At 43.3% G+C, this 22338-nt stretch overlaps 1 protein-coding gene across 2 annotated transcripts in view; it reads right to left on the bottom strand.

Moving 5' to 3' along the window:
- METTL24 (methyltransferase like 24) overlaps nt 1-22338 on the bottom strand; it is a 112031-nt gene that overhangs the window by 72523 nt on the left and 17170 nt on the right. The window contains exon 2 of one of the 2 annotated variants that reach the window (XM_032650626.1): nt 4359-4457. In XM_032650626.1, coding sequence (XP_032506517.1) covers nt 4359-4457 — 99 coding nt within the window. Of the gene's footprint in view, nt 1-4340; nt 4458-22338 lie in introns of both variants that reach the window. The other variant, XM_032650627.1, reaches the window with a different exon arrangement.

The following is a 22338-nucleotide window of genomic DNA, read 5'->3' as shown; positions in this document are numbered from 1 at the left end:
TCTCCCACTGCGTTTCTCAAGGTGTGGCCCACCTACATTCTGATGGATGTGGGAATACTTAAAAATACAAATTCTTGAGTCCCACTCCATTCTATAAAATCAGAATCTTTGAGGCCGATGCAGGTGAACATGCATTTTAATAAGCTCCCCCAGGTGATTGTTACGCAGGTGGTCCTGTGAGTTTCCTGGCAGCCTTTTGTAAAGTCCCACTGAAATGTTCCAGCCTGGCCTCACCTGTGCCTTAGCAAATTAAGGGAAGAGGCTACACTTGGGCCAGAGCTTTCAACTGAAAACAGCAGCCTCTCCAACCTCACCCCTAGCAAAGGGCCAGAGAGGCGGCCCCTACAATTAGCCAGAGGCCCCCAAGAGTCTGCTAAGTATTAATGGTCAAGATAGAGGGCTTTGAGGTTCAGCTGCTCCTCCACTGAACCTTGAGGAGTGGGGTTTTATTCTATTAAAGTTAACACTTTAAGCATTTCTTCTTCCTCCACAGACTTCATCTTGCACAGATATCCCTACTGAAAAAACATTCTTTTCCATTCAATCTGCTAATGTTCCCCTTTCCTCTCCTAGCTCAAAAATAGAACACAGAAATTTTAACCATTTATTAACCATCTCATTTATACACATTAGCTTCTGAAAACAACTAGGAGTAAGGACTCAGTAAAATTCAGCTCCTAAAAATTAATTAAATATTGATTTTTCAAACTTTCTTGTTAAGATTTATGGCCAGGGCTTCAATGAACTCTCTTGTGAGTAAAATCAGCGAGGGCAGTAACTCCTAGCTAAGCTCTAACTCAGGTAATTATGGTTTTTTTCCTCCCTCTCTCTAATTCCCCTTGTAATTTTAGCCATATAAACAGAATTAAGCCTGGACAAAGGAAAATAGACTCCAGGAAAAAGTGTTTTCTGAAATGCTTTTTAGTTATTTAACTTGAGGGATCTAATTTATTTTCATTTCATTTTGTATCCCAAAAGCCTGAACAGCATTTCTGCCAACCCATAAGTAGAATCTGGCAAAGGGAGGCCTTAAATTTTGGGGACTTGGCAAGAATTACTTCAATAATCAAACTGTATGTTAATGAAATACATTATTTTGAAAGGTAAAATATCAAGGAAAGAGTTGTATTTTTGTTGCTTTTATCCCAGTTTGTGTGTGTGCGCATGTGTGTAGCAGTAAATATAATAGAAACTTCTTGTAAAAAAGTTTGTAAAATTTGTAAAATCTGAATCTCTAGATCCATAGGTTCTTATGTCATTCTTACAATCAGTTAGATGGATAGATGATTAGATAGATAGATAGACTGACTTTAAAACGTATTTTTTCTTTTTAAAACAGTTTGCTTAGATTAATTTCATACTGCAAGCCATGCTTCCTGAAGGCATATGGTTCGGGGGTTGCCATAAAAAGCTGGATCTGGAGCCTTCCTTTAGAACAGAGCACTGGGTTTATGATTTAACTGTTGCTTGTTAGCAGCAGTGTATCGTCTCCTCCAGAACTCAGAGATGTAACCATGGCCTTTTTACATTAGATAACAATACCTAGTACAACTGAGCTTGATGTTATGCCCACTCTACCCAAATACCTTGCTCTGTGCTTCTGTTCCCAAGCTCCTTTGGCCTGGGGAAGTTTACCCACCCCATCTGTCCACCCTGTTAGAGAACACACAGCTCTCTTGCATGCTAACCGTTCACCAGTGTGGGGGGGGGGGGGGTATTTAATTCAGGTTTGACATCCCAGCCAGTGCCTAGCACAGCGTCATACACAGAGCAGGTACTCAACAAATGCCTGCTGAATTGAGGAATGAATAAATCAACTGATAAACATATCAAATGCTAGGCCTTGCTGTACAAGCTTGAACACGGATTTCAGGGAAATATATATATATATATATATAAAAGCAGTGTAAGAGGATGGAGATGGAATTTGCTTAAGTACCTACAGAGGGTTTTTTTTCCCTTGCCCATTATGACTCACTACTGCTAACCGTGAAAATTTTAGGTAATAGTGACTCTAATATTCTGCCAGCTTTGTAGGCTTTCATTGTCAAGATGAGTTCTAAATGAGGCATAAGCTCCCAAAGCAGCCGAAAACTCTGCATTACATAGAGAGGGGGAGGGAGCATTGGTCAGTAGGATTCTGATTAAACCAGTTAGTGTCATCTCTGATGAGCTCCCACCTGCTGGTCTAGTGACTTGGAAGCACACAAAAGCACAGGACTTTAACTGGGTAAAATGACCTCTGATTGCAAAACAATTGTGAGGTCTGGAACTTTATCTTGTTCTTTCTAGAGGATGAAAAAATCTTCTAGCAAGCTTTAACAAGCAACTCTCTATTATTATACTCATCAAGCTGAATAATAATTCTATGTCCATTTATCTACCTTCCCCACTAGTTTGTTAGCCACGTGAGGGCAGAGACTGTATTCCCAAGGCCTATGCTCCTGGCACATAGTAGGTGCTCAGTAATACTTGGTTAATAACTCTACACTAGTCTTAACAAAGTACAGGCTCACGGAGCTGGGAGGAACCTTAGAAATAATTTGATACAATCTCTTCGTTTTCAAGATCAGAACAGCCAGAGCCAAACAAGCAAAATAACTTGCCCAGGGTCACAACACTGAGCTACATCACAGGATGCTTTTCTTAAAGAATTTTTTCCCTCTCAGCCCATAACTCATGGGAAAACTCCAAGAGGGGCTTGAAACAACACTTTCACGCTTCAAGAGCTTCTTCTAAGTTAACATACCTTTTATAAGTTACAGAACATTAACCTGAAATACATATAAAATAGAATTTAGAGGCTTTCATGTGGTCAATTTATACTGGGGGGTGAAGCTCACAATTCTCAAATTCAACTCATAAATTTAACACCTCTCATTTTTCTCTAGGGCTTTTAAGGGCTTCTTATAGTCATAGTTAAGAGATCCAGCTTCTTATTCTTCGTGTAAAACCAAACTATAAAATTAAAATTTCAGTATTTTAATTGTCTGTGTAAGTCCACCAAATTAATTTGCAGCAGCAAAATAAGATGAAATTATGTAAAGCACAGGGACCAATTTATCATCCCATTACTCATGATGAATTCAACAAGCTTTTACTTCCATGTCTAGGTGACAAATATTAAAATTCCTGGTTGTCTGACTGCATCATATGAGAAATGGGACTTGCTTTTACCCCTAAACTAGCCTTTTAAAATTCCAGAAATATATCCTCTCCCATGGATGAAAAACGGGCTTGGCCGCCAGTGAGGTTTGGGAGGGGAAGTGGGTTGCCAAGAGCGAGTGGGCCAAAGGGAGATCAAAAGACCCACGGACCCCCAGTGCCATACCAGCTCCATAGTGCAGCCTCCTCAGCTGCAGCTTTACAGGCAGTCTGAGTTTCTAATTTACTAGCACCTCTCAGTTCAGGGCGAAGTTTCCCTCGGGCCTTGATTTTCTTTTCCGTCTCTCTTTCCTCAGGATCAGGCTACTTGAGAATGGAACCTCCTGATTAATGTGTCAAGAGCCATAGACTCTCCTTAATGGAGGGTCTCTGCCTGCTCGGGTCGCCCGGGCAGGAGCTGCCACAGTGTGTTAAGTCACTAATGAAGGCCAGTGCTCAGTAATGATTTAAAGTGTCTTAAGAACAGAGAGTCTTCGGATTCAGTAGCTTCTCTTCCTGCTGCCTGCAAAGCCTCCTTTACTCTCTGGCCTAACGCATCCCTGTCTGCCAAGCTTCTGTGGCAGAAAAGCGAAAAGGCAGACTTCTCCAAATACAAAATGGAATTTGAACCTCCAGATGATGGTTTTGGTTTGTGACACACTGGACTGCCTACTCATGGGCACGAATCAGTCGCTTCACATGGTTTTCCAAAACAATTTTCTAAAGTGGATCTTTAAAACACATCGGGATGAATCATTAAAACATCTCAGGGTGACGATACTCCTGGAAGGGATAAGATGCCGAAGCAGATGGAAGGCATCTATTATATGCCTCTAAGTGAGTGAATATATTTAAGCAGCAAGGCATCAGAAACTCTATCAAGTCCCTATCAGGAGGCACTGAGAAACTCCACAGCCTTCTTTAAAAGGGGGTAATTAGTGGGACTTCCCTGGTGGTCCAATGGTTAAGAATCCGCCTTCCAATGCAGGGGACTCGGGTCCAACCCCTGGTTGGGGAACTAAGATCCCACATGCCATGGGGCAACTAAGCCCGTGCACCACAACTACAGAGCCCATGCACCACAACTAGAGAGAAGCCTGTGCACCGCAACTAAGACCCGACGCAGCCAAAAATAAATAAATAAATAAAAATTTTAAGGGGGCAATTAGCGTCTTTTACAGAGTCTCCATACCCACTTGTGCCTGAAACACAACCTGAATGGTGCTGATGTATCTCAGGAACCTCAAGGCTTCTTCATCCAGGGACCGAGCAGGGCCTGCCCAAGGCTGGAGGTCTATATGCCACCGGGGACCCTGTAAGGAGAAAACATAGGTCAGTGTGTAAGGTATCAGGAGCTTGGGATGGGGGTGGGCAGGATGCAGAGCATCAGGGAAGCAAGACTACTAGCCGCCTGCAAAACAAACACGGCTGCACTTTGCGGCAGGGAGTTGGTTCGGAGCTGCTATAGGTAAGGCCACATCAATCACAGGGAGACAAATGAGGCCTGAGAAAGCCCAGCTACCAGATTAAGCAAGAGACTGCAAAAGCTAGAGGAGATGTCTGTCTCGAGCTTCTGATCAAAGGCAAACTCCACTCGACCCCGTCAGGCTCTCTCAGCTGCGGCTTTGTATTACCCGGAGCCGCTCCCCGTTGTGGAGAAAACCTCCCCTGCCTACTATGGTTTCCAAGGCTTAGAGCTTCAGAAATAGGTGCCTCCTAGGGGCCAGTTTTGTTGTCATGGTCCCATAATGCCTGAATCCTCAGGGCACTTGGGCACCTTCCCCCCAGCAAGCGGCGGGCGGCACCCAGAGTTCTAGACCTCAGTGCACCTGTCGTCTGGACCATGCACCTGCCAACAGTCCCTGGAGCTGGCACTACCACAGCTGGCAAGGGTGGCCTTCTAGCACTGTGAGACAACCTCCAGCTTTCAGCTGAGGACATGAGGAGCTCCCATGAGCAGGGGGATCAGAACCCTAAGCCCCCTTTTACAGCAAGGGTAGAGTGGATGAAGGGTTGGAGGAAAGTAGTGGTGATCTAGAAGAATAAAAAATGGGGACCCCTCCAATCAAAAGGAAGCACTAGTCATAAAATCCTTGCTAGAGCTCAAGTTCCCTGCCTATAGCTGTCACCACCTGGAAACCTCCGGAGGCTCACTGTGATCCCAAGGGCAGAGTACTGCCCAGAGTGTATGATGCGGAAGTGCAGGGGCCTGGGCAGGGAGAAGCCCCAGCAGCTGGCAGGGTGAACATCTAGCGTCAGGAAAGACTCTGGGGGTCTGGGCACAGGGGTTCCTGCAGAGTGGTTAAGATGGGCCCCTAAACCCCATTTTAAGGTGAGGAAAGGGGAAGGGGAGGGTTCTGGGGACAAAATAAAGGGACTGTTCATGTACACACATTGTTCTCCAGTCAGGTATTGCAATGGTCTGAACGTCTGTCTCCCACCCCAAATTCCTATGTTGAAATCTGAATGCCCAGTGTGATGATGTTAGGGGGTAGGACTTTGGGGAGGTGCTCATGTCATGAGGGTGGAGGCTTCATGAATGGAATTAGTGCTCTTTTAAAAGAGACTCCTTATAACTCCCTAGGCCCTAACACCATGTGAGGACACAGAGAGAAGTCAGCCATCTGCAGCCCAAAACAGGGCCCTCACCAGAACCCAACCATGCTGGCACACCAATCTTGAACGTCCAGCCTCCAGAACTGTGAGCAATAAATTTCTGTTGTTTGTAAGCCAGCCAGTCTGTGGTATTTTGTTATGGCAGCCAGAATAGCCTAAGACAGGTATTATGGCAAGAACTGTCTGTCACCCACAAAGAAACATGGAAACAGGCTAGCCCTGAGGCACTTTAGTACATTTATGGTTTTTTTGCCCCTAAATGGGGTGGCCTAGGTTACTTGGGGTTAAACGGAAAGCAAGGAAGAGAGGGGGGCAAGCAGGTTAGTCAGTGTGGAGCCAAGTGTGTGGGCCTGGGTTAGAAGAGTACACTCTGGCATGAGGGTCAGAGATAAATGCAGACACTTTGTAAGTGGTAAGGCGTTATTCCAGGTTAGGCATTATGAGACTCATATCACTGCACCAAGTCCCCAGAACCCACAGTCTTATTGGCTAGTCAGGTCTGCACTGCCTTACTGTGGCGGAGACCCCTGCAGTCCTCTGGACTGAAAAAACCCTCAATGATTTCCCACAGGCTGTCTTTTCCTCAGGGATCCTTAAGGCAGGGACAGTTTCATGGGCATGCAACCTGCACAGTCTTAGAAGGGCTTGTGTTTGGCTCAGTGCTGACACCCTTAATAATTTTTTAACAAGAGCCTCCACATTCTTATTCTGTGCTGAGCCCTGAAAATTATGTAGTCAGTCTGCCCTGAGGGGCACCTTTTTTTGGGAAACAGGCTTTTCGTATAGCTGTTCCTGTTCTGTGAAGGTTGAGTAGGCAAAGAGACTCCAGTCAGAGAGAACCTGAGAACATTAAGTAATGTATCTTCCCAGTTAATGGCTCCCACCCCCTATTTCTTTGTTCCTTCTCAAAATTAGCTGTTGACTAGCATTCAGTCAAACAATACTTATTGAGCATCAGCCACTCTGTGCCAGGCACTGGTCGGCACACGTGGGAACAACACCTGGAGGCTCCTGGGAGGTGCTCACAGTCTGGTGGGGGAGACAGATACATACAAGATAAGTTTGACAGGGAAATGCTGAAACGTTAGGGAAAGTCATTCTTTCTGGGAAATTACTTAATTATGAAATCATAAATTATAGACACACTTTAGTACAAACGCCTCTTAGTTTTGCTTGGTCACACTCCTTTTGCGTCTAATGACAAAGAGGGTCTTCCCAGGTTGCCGCTGCTGTCAGCACAGCAACACAATGCTGCATGCAAGTTTGTCCAGTCCTGGGGTTTAAAACTCCCCACATCATTGTCGTGGGACCCTGACAAGTACCCTGGCACCTGGCCCAGGAGCGTCTTGATGAAAATGATAAAGTTCCCACATTATGGTTTTCCTCTAAATCAGGGATCTGTAAACTTTTTCTATAAGAGGTCAAACAGCAAATATTTTAGGCTTTGTAGGTCATACAGTTTCTGTTGCAATTCCTCACCGCCAGTTGTAGCTCAAAAGCAGCCAAAGACAGTAAGTAAACAAATGGTCAGGACTGTGTTCCAATAAAACTCCATTTACAAAAACAGCCAGCAGGCTGGATTGGGCCTGCAAGGCTGTAGTTTGCTGACCCCTGCTCTACTTGATTCTCATTTGGTTGTAGACCAGCCTAGGGGAGTGTTTACTTGAAATAATGCAAGAGACACAGATTATGATATCTAGGTTACAAACAACTTTGTCATCTGGGTGACTGGGGAAATATCAGCCAGGTCCCAGCAGGATACAGTGGGAAGAATTTAATAGAGAGACTATTTATAATACAAAGGTGTAGGCAGAGTTTAGGAAACAAATAAGGAGTAATGTAATACCTGTGGCTGGTAGCACCAGGGAGCCCTCACAAACCCTGAGCCTGAAGGAGCAAGGTGGGGGAGGAATTTGTGGAACCCAGAGAGGGAAACTGCACAGAGAAGGTGTTTCATGGAAGAACACAGCCAATCCCATCACATCCAGCCCTATTACATACCCACCCTAACTGTCAAATCGAAGGGGAAGCTAGAGAAGAGGGAGGCTGTGGTTGGCCCACAGGTCAGCCTAGGGGGTGCAGAGCAGGAGGAGCAGGATGGAGAGTGGCTCTAGACAGGCAAGTGGAAGGCCTCCTGCACAGCATCTCTGGAAAGAGGCACTGAGACTTGACCAGGGAGTCATTCATTCATTCAGTGGCCATTTGTGCCTCGTGCCAGGCTCTGGGTTACAATTTAATATAGGACAGAGCTGTGTACACCAATAAATGCAATGAAGTTCTGCAAGAGCTTTGACTGAAATCTCTACAGGGCACAATGGGGTCACGGAGAGAAGTACCCAAGTACCACTCCAAAATAAATGCTAGAGAATCCAAATGTACATTATAGGAAGCAGTCTCCAATGTGAGAAGCCCAAAACTCTCATTAAAGAGACAACTTAGAAACAGTAGAAGCACTTAACCTGGGCTAACACACGAAAGTAATGTCACAGATCAATAACAGTGAATCCATACGGTGACTCAACATGACAAAACTATATAATTATCTTAAGAATCCACAAGCAGTATCCATCTTGCTATCTGATATTTCTCAGTTTCACTGAGCATTGACCACGACAAAGATAAACGCGACAGCTGGAATGGTGAATAACATAAGTTGAGGGGCCTCAGGTGGGGATATAACAGAAATATACAGCAGACAGATGCCCTCAGAAGTGCTCCGGCTTAATGCTTTGGTTGAGCTGTTTAAAAAACATTTCACATAAAGTAATGTTCTCATCGGCATCAGTGTGACAGCAGTTTGTGATTATTTCCCCAAGGAAACCACTAGCTTTTATCATCTCTTTCAATTATCACTTGTCTTAATTCTCTAGTGCACACATCAATATTTGTCCTTCAAAGATCCCACAAACAGAATTCTCTGAGCACCTTAAAATACCCATGGTTGGTGTTTACTAGTACAAGGCAAAAAAACTCATCTTTTTCTTTTAAAAAGATTTTATCATTATGATTTTACCCTCAAACAGTTCCCTGAAATGCCAGCATCCACCATTAGCCATGTGCTCCAAATATCAAGTGGCCAGGGCAAGGCTACCCCCCTCACTCCCAGGAGGTGGGAAGGTAGATTCCCAGTCCCTTTTGTCACCCCCACTTCCTCTTCAGGTGGGTAAAGGAGCAGCTTAAGCAGAAGGTGGTGGAAGTACAGTCACTGGGGTCATTGGGGGCTGGTCTGTCTGTCCCCGGCAGGCTTGAGCTGAAACGTCAAATGGAGCATACACAATGCGTTGCCACAGAGAAGCAGCCAGGCTCCTGAGCCCCTGCAGGGGCGGTGGGCAGGGTAGGGGGGCATTGTCCAATTCCTTTGCAAATCTGTGGTCCGGCCCCCTACCTAAACCACCAGGCCAGTCGTTCAAAGGAGCCCCTCCCACAACAAAGACAGCCATCCCAGAAAAGGCAGGGTCCCAGGTTTCTGAGGAAAGGCAGCAGCCCCCACCCCTTTTCGTCTGTGAAGGATTCATCCTGCACTTCCTCCAGGAAACATGCGTTGCAAAGTGAACTGGTTTCTTCTAACGAGGGGAAATGTTTTGATTATACAGAAAAAAATTCCAAAAATTAACACTACGCAAAGGATTCTATACACAACTAACTCATGTTGTTTGGGGGTTATTTTGCAGACATCTGAGCATCTCTTCCCAAAGGGTAAAAAGTGATCGCTGAGTCAGCCCAAGTTGGTGCACAGAGATGATGGATCTGGCTCTAAAGACTGCAGCAAGCACAGCCGTGAGGCTTCCACATATTTTTATAATTTATGACTTCAGCATCAAATTTGTTTCTTGAAAAAATAAAATGATTCTTTCAAGCCAAAGAAACTGAATTCCAAGATTTTACTAATAAAAGATAATGCAAAAAATAAAGCAATCTTTTAAAATACTCTTTTGCCTACCAGCCTATATGTATGCATATAATAGAAATATATTAACTCAAGACTGTAAGCCCCAAGCAAAACTGGTTGCATTAAAAAATATATATATATCGGGCTTCCCTGGTGGCGCAGTGGTTGAGAGTCCGCCTGCCGATGCAGGGGACACAGGTTCGTGCCCTGGTCCGGGAAGATCCCACATGCCGCAGAGCGGCTGGGCCCGTGAGCCATGGCCGGAGCCTGTGCTCCACAACGGGAGAGGCCACAACAGTGAGAGGCCCGGGTACCGCAAAAAAAAAAAAAAACATATATATATATATATATATATATATATATATATATATATATACACATATATATACATATATGTACATATATATATACACACACATATAAAAGCAGAGCCACCCATGAAAAGAGAATCATCGGTTCTGCCTTGTGCAAAAGCTTTCTTTGCCTTGAAATTTGGAACAACAGCTTCCTTCTTCAGAGGCCATTTTCCCCACACCCATGAATGACCTCATGCAGGCCACACAGAAATTGTCCAATTAGCAACAGTTCCACCATCAGTTGTACAAGCAAGTTTTGTACATGCATGTTTTTTACTTTCTTTTAAAATAAGAACCGAAGAAGAAGTCTAATGGTCCCACTCCTCTGTGTTTCAATGCTACAGTTCTTTGGGGATGAAATTGTATGATAAGTGATTTAAATAATCAGTTTCTTTATTGTGATGGATAATTGGTAGAGTGTCTGGGATATTTTTACGATGTTTCAATACTCTCAAATGCGCATTCCCACAGCTACTAAGCTCTTGAATGGTTTTAGAACCAGCAATTTTCTGCTGGGAGAGACAGCTAACAATTGATTTTCTGTGCTGTGGTTGTGCCTGTGGAAAAGAACAAGGTTGTGAGTCCCTGACTCAAACTAAACAATACGCTGAGCCTGTGTGATGAGTTGATTTTGGGAAGCCTAAGCTTTCTAGAAAAAAACACAAACTCAAAACAAGCAAAAGCTATTTATTTGGCAATTCTGCTGCAATTCTGTACTAATTAAGAGCATCTGTCAGTGGGCAGGAAACAATGATTGAAGGAAATTGTTTGCTCCTTTTTAGAAGGAGAAGGGGGGCTGTGGGAGTTGTTGTGGGAGTTGTTGTGGGAGTTGTTGTGGGAGTTGTTGTGGGAGGCGGAGGCACAAAATTGTACCTGGGCAGAGCATGAAACTAGGTAAGCACCAGCCATTGTCTTTCTGGAATGCCCTGAGATAACCATAGTTTCTAGGACTTCGCTCGAGTGGGATTAGGGGCTCCCAGAGTCTGTGGGTGGCAGCTCACATGTCTCTCCCCACCAATCTCATGTAACAGGACTTTCTCTCAGAATCAGTCCTGCTTTGGAAAGAGCAGGGGTCAGTTACACACTTTATGGTAACATTTAAAATTCAGGTACCCCATGCAAAAATTTCATTAAAAAAAAATATCTGGGGCTTCCCTGGTGGCGCAGTGGTTGAGAGTCCGCCTGCCGATGCAGGGGACGCGGGTTCGTGCCCCAGTCTGGGAAGATCCCACATGCCGCGGAGTGGCTGGCCCGTGACCCATGGCTGCTGAGCCTGCGCGTCCGGACCCTGTGCTCCGCAACGGGAGAGGCCACAGCAGTGAGAGGCCCGCATAGCGCAAAAAAAAAAAAAAAAAAAAAAAAAATATCTGTTTCAGTTCTGGGTAACATGGATAAGCACGTCCGCACCCTGTGTCTGGCACTGAATATGGCAATAAAGCCTGGACAGAATGCAGAGGGCAGCCATTTGAGGAATCTGAAAAGTAAATACTGGCAGGCAGATTGAAGGCCAGAACTCAAAAGTACCAGGAACCAGCAGTGAGGTCACCACTGTTTTTCTCCTGGTATCCCCCTCAAGCCCCGACTCAGGCAGCCGCACACTGGATGTGGACATCATTGCAGACCGAGAGCTCCAGGAGAAGCCCTCTAGTTCAGGCTCAAGGAGGGAAGGGGTCTCCTAATGTTCAGAGAAAGCAGGGGTCTTCCCCATTTCCCTCTCTCCTTGCATTTCTTTTCCTTCATTCTAGCATCCCAACTCCCAGGCAATCCCACTGCAGTGGTGGAAGCCACAGCAGGAGTCCGCAAGCACCTAAAACTCTGAGGAAAGGGAAGTTTCTTCTCTGATCTGAGGTTGTGGCCCCAAACCCTGCTGAGTATTTTCTCTCTTCTCGGGCAGCTTGGCCTTCCCTTCATGGGAAGGGTGCCATAAAACACAAGCAGAGCAAGAGTAACTAAAGTCTAGCCTTTCTAGCCAGAGGTTCAGAAATGCAGGGAGCTAGATAATACAGTCAACCCTCGGTATCTGTGGATGCGGAACACGGGATCCTGAGGGCCGAATGTACTATGCCATTGTATAAGAGACTTGAGCATCCACAGATTTTGGTATCAGTGCACGTGCTAGAAACCATCCCCTCCCCGCCCCAGATACCTAGATACTTGCATCTGCACATGCATCTGAACCATTAGCGTATCAAAAATTTTGAGAACCAAGCTAACAGACAGACTTCCACCAGGTGCCAGACTGGCCACTGGTGTCATGCATGTGGGACAGATCTGAAGAACACTGCAAAGATTTTGAAAACAGAACTGATACTGAAACCATAATCCATAGAAGGCTGGCTGGAACTTGAGACCTGAACCCACAGGTCAAGTGCCTATAAAAAGAAATATGTGGACATTATCTATAGTATTTAAACATGACTCAAGAGTCTCACGATATTACATACAAAATACCCAGGATATAACCCCAAACTACTCAGCATATGAAGAATCAGGAAAATCCCAATTGGTGTGGGGAAAAGACAATCAACATATGCCAATGACATGACACAGATACTGGAATTATTTGACAAAAACTTAAAAGCAACTGTTACAGAAATACTCCAAGAAGTAATAGTGTACACTCTTGAAACCAATAGAAACATAGAAAGTCTCAGCAAAGAAATAGGATATATAAAGAGCCAAATGGACATTTCAGACCTGAAAAATACAATAAACAAAATAAAAATCTCAGTAGATGGACTCAATAGTGGAATGAATATAACACAAAAAAGAGTCAGTGAACTTGAAGATAGATCAACAGAGAGTATCCAATCTGAACAACAGAGAGAAAACATTATTTGAAAAAGAAATGAGGGCTTCCCTGTTGGCACAGTGGTTAAGAATCTGCCTGCCAACGCAGGGGACACAGGTTCGAGCCCTGGTCCGGGAAGATCCCACATGCCACACCGCAACTAAGCCCATGCGCCACAACTACTGAGCCTGTGCTCTAGAGCCCGCGCACCACAACTCCTGAAGCCAGTGCGCCTAGAGCCCATGCTCCACAACAAGAGAAGACACCGCAATGAGAAGCCTGCGCACTGCAAGGAAGAGTAGCCCCCGCTCACCACAACTAGAGAAAGCCCGCGCACAGCAATGAAGACCCAATGCAGCCAAAAACAAAATAAATAAATAAATTTATTTTTTAAAAAAATGAAAAGAGCCTCAGGGACCTGTGGACAACATCAAGAGGTCTAACACTCAGTTACTGGAATCCAAGAGGAGGAAGAGAAAGAATGCAGTGCAGAAAAAAATATTTAAAGGTATAATGGCTAAAAGATTCTCATATTTGACATTCGACATAAACCTAAAGATTCAAGAAGCTCAGCAAACCCCTAACAGAAAGACACAAAGAAATCTATGCCCATACACATCTTAATCAAACTGCTGAAAACTAAAGACACTGACAACAACAAAAAGCTCAGTCTCTTTAATCTTGTGATAGACTTAATAGTGGGCCAGGGTCCAAATGGCTAGATGGGAAAGGCAGAGCCAGCCAAGCTCAAAAGGGCTTCTTACCCTGAGGTCCCCTCCCTGTCAAGGCCCAGTCCCACCTCCCCAAGTCCATCTGCTAAATGTCTTTGGCAGCAGAAAGCACCCATACTGAAACCCAAATCCAGAGCACATTGTGAATCCCTTCCCCATCAATCTGCCGCCTCTGCAACATTACACAGAGCGTAGGCTGGGAGGCAAGGGAACCAGAAATCAAATCAACTCTGACAAGAAAAAATGCACTATCATTCAAGCAGATAACTTTTAGGAAGAAATTTTTTAAATAAAATAAAAAATAAAAGGACAAGGAGGAATAAATGCTCAGCTCTACATTTATTCTCTAAGTTATCCTGGTAAGTTGGAAAGAAATGCCAAACTAATTTGAGTTGGGTTTTGTTCTTAAACTGACATCTTTAAATTCACTGTGTTTTCTGTGTGTGGCAAAACAGTTCAAGTCTGGGTGAGATTGAAACACACAAAGGGATGGTGAAGAGAATAAAATATATGATGTATTTTAGGTTTTTATCATTGACAACAGAAAGAGAAGCCAAATTCCTGGAGTAGATCCAGTGAAATGCAGAGGTTTTCATTCATTTTCATAATATAGAAACTATATAACATCTGCATACACAGTAGGCACTCAAATGTCAAATCATGGATCTCACTAGGGTTACACATCAACCATGAAAGGAAGGGAGGAGTTTCATTTGTCTTATGAAAGTAAGATTATACAAGACTGTTTGCCTAAGAAAGCAAAAAGGAATGTAGAAACATCATTTATCACATTTTTAAGGATTCGCTCTCTCTCTCTCTCTCTCTGGCACACACACACCCCTCCACATACATGCACACTGTATTCAAAACATATAAGTTACCCAGACTTGGGACTCAGAATCTTAGAAGTTTAATATCATCTGAATCAACATCAATCTGTTATGAGGTCATGGATTTACTTCAGTTTGAAAACTCCAGCCAGTTAATATCCCCCAAGTTATTTACCAGTTCCCAAAACATTACCCTCTCAAAATGGAAGGTCTGCAGGACCCCTATAAACCCATTTCAAGGATTCTTTTTAACATCTTTATTGGAGTATAATTGCTTTACAGCGGTGTGTTATTTCAAGGATTCTTGAATCCTGAGTAGCTGCCAAAGCCAAAGGAGACATGGAGTTAGCAGAGGGCAGGGAGAACAGGAAAACCACCAGGAGGGAGGGAGAGGAATAGAGAAGGGAAACAAGAAAATGGGGGGCATGAGAGGAAAAGGGGTTGCTCCCCCAATACCTGCTCAGCAATCTCCATCCTCCCCACAAGTTCACCTGGGACCCAGGGTTGTACAATAAGTGGTACCCAGGACTCTTTGGTGGCTCTCATGAGCCACATGAGTCCTCAAACCTCATGCCAAACCACAAGTTCCCCCATGGGTTCCCTCAGTGTGATCCTGAGGCTGCCAGTCACGTCCATGCAGATGCCTCCTTAGCCTCTCAGCCTCCGAACCTCTAAAGAGGCTCTGTGGCCCAATGTTGAGCAGAAAGCCTGTCAGTGGCAAGGCTCAGTGCTGCTGAGCAGTTTCACAGGGCAAGTGTTTCAGTTCTACAGTCTAAACAAGACATGATTTTTATTACCAAAAAGAATTAAAATGCGTCACCCAGCATCACCAAGTGCAGGGAGATGGGGATCATGGCAAAAAGAATGCATCCCAGAGGCCACATCTGAGATGCAGAGCTGCAGCATCCAATAGCCACCCCGCAGGCTGACAGGGGGAACAGCGGCTCCATGTGGCACAATGCATAGATGGGACACAAAGCCATCCCTGGAAATCAACCAGAGACACTGGATGATGCTTGGGTAGCCTCCTTTGAAAAAGGACGTAGCAAGCAAGACAAGGTGCTCTGCCGTGAGTAGGACAGCCGAGGGTGGGTGGGAGAGAAAGAGGAAAATGGGGTTTGGGACCCCAGAAAAACCACACACCACGGTTCAAGGGTATCATCAGTTTCCTGATGAGGCTGTCATATCCCACTGACTATAAGCCATCGGTTGCACACAACTGTTTATGTATGTATATTTGTACGTGTGTATGTATGCATACATGTGTTTCTCAGTTTTAAGTGTATGTTCATTCATTATTAACTGTCACCTTTATATTGTCCATATATATTGTCCGTATTGCCACTCTCTGGCCCTTTTGATTATGATATAGTATCTGGTAGCCTGAATGAATCCTACTGACAATTAGAGATAAGACTCTGGTTCTGGGACATTCCTCACATGATTCTATATTTATAGAACATTTTTCTGTCTGAGTGCACTGTAAGTTATAGTGTCTGACAAGTAGAAGCAGCCCAATAAATGTTTCTTTTTCATCTGTGGGAGGCTGCCAGCAGTGTAAAACAAGGCAGAGAGAGAGCTGGCTGGACAACTCTGGAACCAAAAGCACTTTAAGCTTCAAACCTAAATGGAAGCTTATCATTAACTGGCCCTTTTCAGGAACACGAAGAATTGCCGAAGGAAGCAGACCTTTTCGGAGGTCAATTATTACCGGGTTTGTAACTCTCTGAACTGAGAGTTCTTTGGTGAAAGAGAAAGGGACTCTCAAAGGTTAGAAGTGAAGCTGCCAAAGTGTCATCTGACCTTGGCCCAGTCCCCTTTCCCCATTTCAAACTGGAAATAACAAAGAGTAAAGGGGACAGATTGTGAAAATAAATACAGCAGATCTAAACTGATGAAAAATGTTGACCATATTTCTTAATTGTATGAGAAAGGAGCACTAACACTCCTTGCATTAAAGAAAAACAAGCAAACTTCCATCCACAGGAAGAGCTTTAAAAATAAACAAGTTATAGAATTCAGAAGACAGAAACTATTTCTAGCCTTAAATTTTATTTGTTTCATACTAATAGAGAATCACTGTATTCTAAAAGACCTAAAGAGTGATCTAGACCAACTCCTTTATATTATAATTGAAGAAAATGAAGCTTAGAGAGGTGAAGTGACATACAAGTCACATCGGTAGGAGGAGGAGGGCTGTGACTTGGACCCATACCTCTAGGCTGCTAGTCCCATCGTTGCTCTGCTACACCATGCTGCCTTCATCCCAGGTCCAAGAGTTTTATCTTCCCCATATCTAGTTTTACTGTTAAGATAGACATTTTGGGCTTCCCTGGTGGCGCAGTGGTTGATAGTCCGCCTGCCGATGCAGGGGACACGGGTTCGTGACCCGGTCCAAGAAGATCCCACATGCCGTGGAGCAGCTGGGCCCGTGAGCCATGGCCGCTGAGCCTGCGCGTCCGGAGCCTGTGCTCCACAACGGGAGAAGCCACAACAGTGAGAGGCCCGCGTACCGCAAAAAAAAAAAAAAAAAAACAGACATTTTACGCCCAATAGCAACTTAGAAGGGATTCCCAGGTGAAAACCACAATGGCTGTCTTGCACTTACACACTCATTGATGCAAGGGGTAACAAACTTATGAAATTCTTCATCCATAAGATGTGGAATATACTAAAAAATTCACCAGTGGCTCTGAAAATGTCATGGACGATGAATCCTCAGTGAGTTAAAAAGGAGGATTAGAAAAGATTCAGGCCTCTCTGATGAATGGCAATGGTATATCTAAGTTGAGGCAAGGGCATCTTGAGTCCCTGAATGACAGCAAGAAGGTGAGATCTTGCCTCTCACCTCCCTCCCCAACCCACACTGGGAATATAGCATGAGTGATAAATATTTCTTCTTTTAACCTACTGAAATTTTGATGATGTTTGTTACTGCAGTATAACCTAGCCTATTCTGACTGATACAGGTCCCTAAAAGGCACTGGGTAAAAGATGGTTATCATTATTATAAATGCATCCCCACAGAACCTTCCCAATGCCATGCCGTCAAGGACTGAATGGTAGGCTAGAATAGATGATTGGTCTTATGGACATTCTCCCATAAGGGAAAAAAGGAAGTGTAACCAATGACAATTCACTGCCAAGACAAGACTCAGGGAAGTTAGGAAGTGCTCAGATAAAGACCATAAGGACACTGATTACAAAACAGATCCTACTCTCTGGTCTGTTTCCTAAAAGCATCTTGCCCCTAACATGCCAGGCCAGGCCTTTTCCCTCCTACCCAGAATTCTCTCCCTTATTCCCTAGTCAGTTCAAATTCCACTTATTCTTCTGGATCCAGTTTTAGTCCCACATACGTCCCCCAAATTTCCCAATCACTCAAGCCTCTACTATACACAAAATAAACTATGCAAAGCTGGATCTTCAGCAACTATTGCTTGTACTTCTCATTTATACTAAATCAGATGTTTGCTATAATTTGTTTCAAGTGTGTCAATCTTGTTTCTCAAACCAGACTACAAGCCTTGGGAGGACACCATGTGTTTTATTTCTTTTGCAGTCCCCCAGAGATATTATTCCAAGGGACATTTTTACATTGATTTAAATGCCAGGGAGGAAAGAACATGATAGCATTCTTAGGATTAAGGACAATTTTTTTATTACTTTTGAAGAAAGCAGGGAAATTCACTAGCTGGGTTTTATAGTAATATCTTAATCTAGCTAAATATAAATACTATTTATTGAGGTGGAAATAAATTATTATCAACCTTAAATGTCTTTGATTCAAATTAAAATAAAAACAGAGATGACAAGAAGTTTAGCAGGAATTCTGACAGAAACTTTAAGAAAGCATTGTTGAAAAAAAAGAAAGAAAGCACTGTTGAGAATTTAAGCCATTTCATTCAAAATTAACATTTGTTTTGGTACATATACACAATGGAATATTACTCAGCCATAAAAAGAATGAGATAATGCCATTTGCAGCAACATGGATGGACCTAGAGATTATCATACTAAGTGAAATAAGTCAGACAAAGACAAATATATGATATCACTTATATGTGGACTCTTAAAAAAATGATACAAATGAACTTACTTATGAAACAGAAATAGAGTCACAAATGTAGAAAACAAACTTATGGTTAACAGGGGGTAAGGCAGGGAGGGATAAATTAGGAGATTGGGATTGATATATATACGCTACTATATATAAAATAGATAAATAGGGCTTCCGTGGTGGCGCAGTGGTTGAGAGTCCGTCTGCTGATGCTGGGGACGCGGGTTCGTGCCCCAGTCCGGGAAGATCCCACACGCTGCGGAGCGGCTAGGCCCATGAGCCATGGCCGCTGAGCCTGCGCATCTGGAGCCTGTGCTCCGCAACGGGAGAGGCCACAGCAGTGAGAGGCCCATGTACCGCAAAAAAATAAAATAAAATAGATAACTAATAAGGACCTGCTCTATAGCACAGGGAATTCTACTTGATACTCGGTAATGGCCTATATGGGAAAAGAATCTAAAAAAGAGTGGATATATGTATATGTATACGTGATTCACGTTGCTGTACACCTGGAACTAACACAACATTATAAATCAGCTATACTCCAATAAAAATTTTTAAAAATATTCAGAGATCCTGCAGATTAAGGGGAGGCTCCTGATGTCGTGGGTTAAAGAAGTAAGTTTTCATCTCTGGAGACTTGGGTTCAAACCTCACTGAACCCACAAGAGAAAACAGGTTTTGTGACCTCAGTCCATCCCACAATTTGTTACCATCCAGCAGAAGCAAAATCCTTCCTGAAAGCCATTAATCAAAGAAAGTGGAGTCATCAGAGCTTAGGATTTATGGGATGTGGGGAAGCTAAGAGGCTACAGGTGACAGTGTCAGCCTAGTTAGAAATGGGATCTAGGACACAGGCTCAAAGGTGGATAAAGGTACAGATGATAACATTGCCTATACTTTCACTTCCCCCTCCTCCACCTCTGGCAACCATCCATCTACATTGTATCTCTGGAGCTTTACCCATTCTGGACATTTCACATAAATGGAATCATACAATGTAAAAAAAAAAAAAAATCTGTTAAATCAAAAGAAAAAATTTAGAGATTCTGAAGGTAAAAAAAATTAACAATTGTTTTGATAGAAGGGTAAGCTGGGACAAAATGAGAGAGTGGCATTGACATATATACACTACCAAATGTGAAATATCTAGCTAGTGCGAACATAGCACAGGGAGATCAGCTGGGTAGGTGCTTTGTGACCACCTAGGGGGGTGGGATAGGGAGGGTGGGAAGGAGACGCAAGAGGGAGGGGATATAAAAAAAATTTTTTTAATTAACATGTTTTGATAGATTAAAAGGTTAATTAATATTTATATACTGATTATAAAATTTAAGTTAAATCTGTACATATTCTATATCTTGAAATCACAGTTAGCTTTTATCCAAATCTATTTGTTAACAAGAGCACAGAGCTTTTCTATAAAATTGAACGTTTTTTTCCATAATTCTAAAGATTGTTGGCATGTAACCTTGAAACTATAAATATTTGTTATTGTAAATTTTGTTAAATGCAGAAAAATTAAATGCTCAGGTAAAGGTGAAAACTATGTTTGCCATGGGAGGTTGATTCCACAGAGCCTTGTAGAGACTGACCTTCTGCTCATAACTGCCCTGATCTAGTTCTAATCATTCAATCTGTACAACAATGCTGTGTAGATCCTCTTTTTTTTAATTAATTAATTAATTTATTTATTTTTGGCTGCATTGGGTCTTTGTTGCTGAGGGTGGGCTTTCTCTAGTTGCGGCCAGAGGGGGCTACTCTTTGTTGTCAGTATTTACTCTACCTGTGTACTCCTGCTGCTACCAGTTTAGTCATATTTTTACCAGGAGTCATTTGATTTGTTCCCAAACCAGTTTATATCAGTTGTACAAGTTACTGAAATTATATAATTTAATTAAAATTTAGGTAAAATGATGAAATGGTGCACAGAAAGAAAACGGGTTCTCTTTTCTATAAAAACCAAGTCGAGAAAAGCTAGGTGCTATTTTTAAATACTGTTGCAGGTTAGGCATGGGTGAAGTAACTGTAAAAGAGAATAACAAAATCACTATAATCTAGAGATGTTCTGCACTCAGATTGCTTCACAAGTGTCAAATTATTGCTCTACTTTAAAGAAACCAAAACTGAAAATGGTGGGTGATGCAGTTCATGGGTTTTTGCAAGAGACCAGAACTCCAGTAGGGGCTCATACTCAGAACAAAAGACTGGCAAAAGAATGCACTTGCATATGTTTTAAGTTAAAATAGGCTGTGTGTATACTTTTGGGGCTTCTCTATTTTAACCACCTTCTATGTAACTAACCAATTACTGTGAATTGGTGACTATGGATATGGGTCCACTTGCTAATTATATCGTTTTAGAGATTCCATAAGTGCATAGTTAGAGAGTGCAACATTACCAATTAGCTTAGATGCTGGACTAACGATGGTGAATAGCTAGAGAAATATAAACTTTAAAGCAGGACTGTAAACAAGGCAGAAGACTGGAAGAGATGACCCATAACATAATAAACATAAGCTTCTCAAGAGGCTATGAATTTTTCTGCCTTAAAATTTTTTTTTAGCATTCAATATTTTAACAGCATGAAACACGCACTTATTTACAAATGAAAAAACATAAAAATCAATACCAGGGAGGAACCATTGGCTGCTATTCTGAAAACAAAACATGGCTCTTCTTCAAGGTGTAGCCTGAGACCCCGGAGAGCAGAAGAGGCCATCAGTAGGATTGGTAGTACCTCTCAGCACCATATCTCAACACCAGGCCTCACCTGGGCTGGTCCCGACTCTACAGGCTGTTAACCAGGACTCCGAGTTCCACCTTCTGAGGAAGCTCAGCCCAGCCAGCAGTGAGACGATTCCAGCAGACAAAAGCCCATCACACGGGAGCACCCTCAGTTAGAGATGAACACTAGTTATTGAAACATTTATCCCAACTTTAGGAATCAACCATCCCAACCATAATGGAACCTGTCTTAACCCAGCTGAGGAGGTCTGGGGTATGGGAGGCTGAGGCATCTGTATTCTGAAAACACCATGAGTGATTCTGATCCACTCTCAAAAGAAGAATTTTTGTGAGGCCCATGAACCCCCTGAAATCAACTGTAAACAAATGTGTATGCAAACAGATGTTCAGTATTCTGGAATGCTTATCCATAGCTTTCATCTAATTGTTTTCATCAAATTTTCATAACTCAAAAATTGTTAAGACTCATTGTTCTGAACTCGATTCTAGTCTTCACCTCACTAGTTGTCTACACAATCCTGAGGATATCTGAGAAGCAGCTGAAGACAAGCTTTCCCTGTACAGAGCCTTCCTGTTATATTTCTCTTTTTTGCTCTAATTTTTTTTCCTCCAAACTCCAATCTGTTCCTATTTCTTCACTTCTATTTTTAAATTGAAAATTTTTGGCTTCAAAATAACTATAATCTATTAAGAACTCCTCCAATAAAAGACACAGAAAATTAAATTTCCAATTTCCCTTACTCCACTTTTCCCACTCTTTTTTTTTTTTTTTTTTTTTGCGGTATGCGGGCCTCTCACTGTTGTGGAGCACAGGCTCCAGACGCGCAGGCTCAGCGGCCATGGCTCACGGGCCTAGCCGCTCCACGGCATGTGGGATCTTCCTGGACCGGGCACGAACCCGTGTCCCCTGCATCAGCAGGCAGACTCTCAACCACTGCGCCACCACGGAAGTCCTCTCCCACTCTTGTATGGTTTTGTTATTGAAACTTTTTAAAAAACCTTAAAGAGGGGCTTCCCTGGTGGCGCAGTGGTTGAGAGTCCGCCTGCCGATGCAGGGGACGCGGGTTCGTGCCCCGGTCTGGGAGGATCCCACATGCCGCGGAGCGGCTGGGCCCGTGAGCCATGGCCGCTAAGCCTGCGCGTCCGGAGCCTGTCCTCCGCAACGGGAGAGGC

Source organism: Phocoena sinus, chromosome 12, assembly GCF_008692025.1.
Source record: "Phocoena sinus isolate mPhoSin1 chromosome 12, mPhoSin1.pri, whole genome shotgun sequence".
Lineage (NCBI taxonomy): Eukaryota > Metazoa > Chordata > Mammalia > Artiodactyla > Phocoenidae > Phocoena > Phocoena sinus.
The sequence above is the reverse complement of the archived record's forward strand: the minus strand, read 5'-3'. Positions and strand labels throughout refer to the sequence as shown.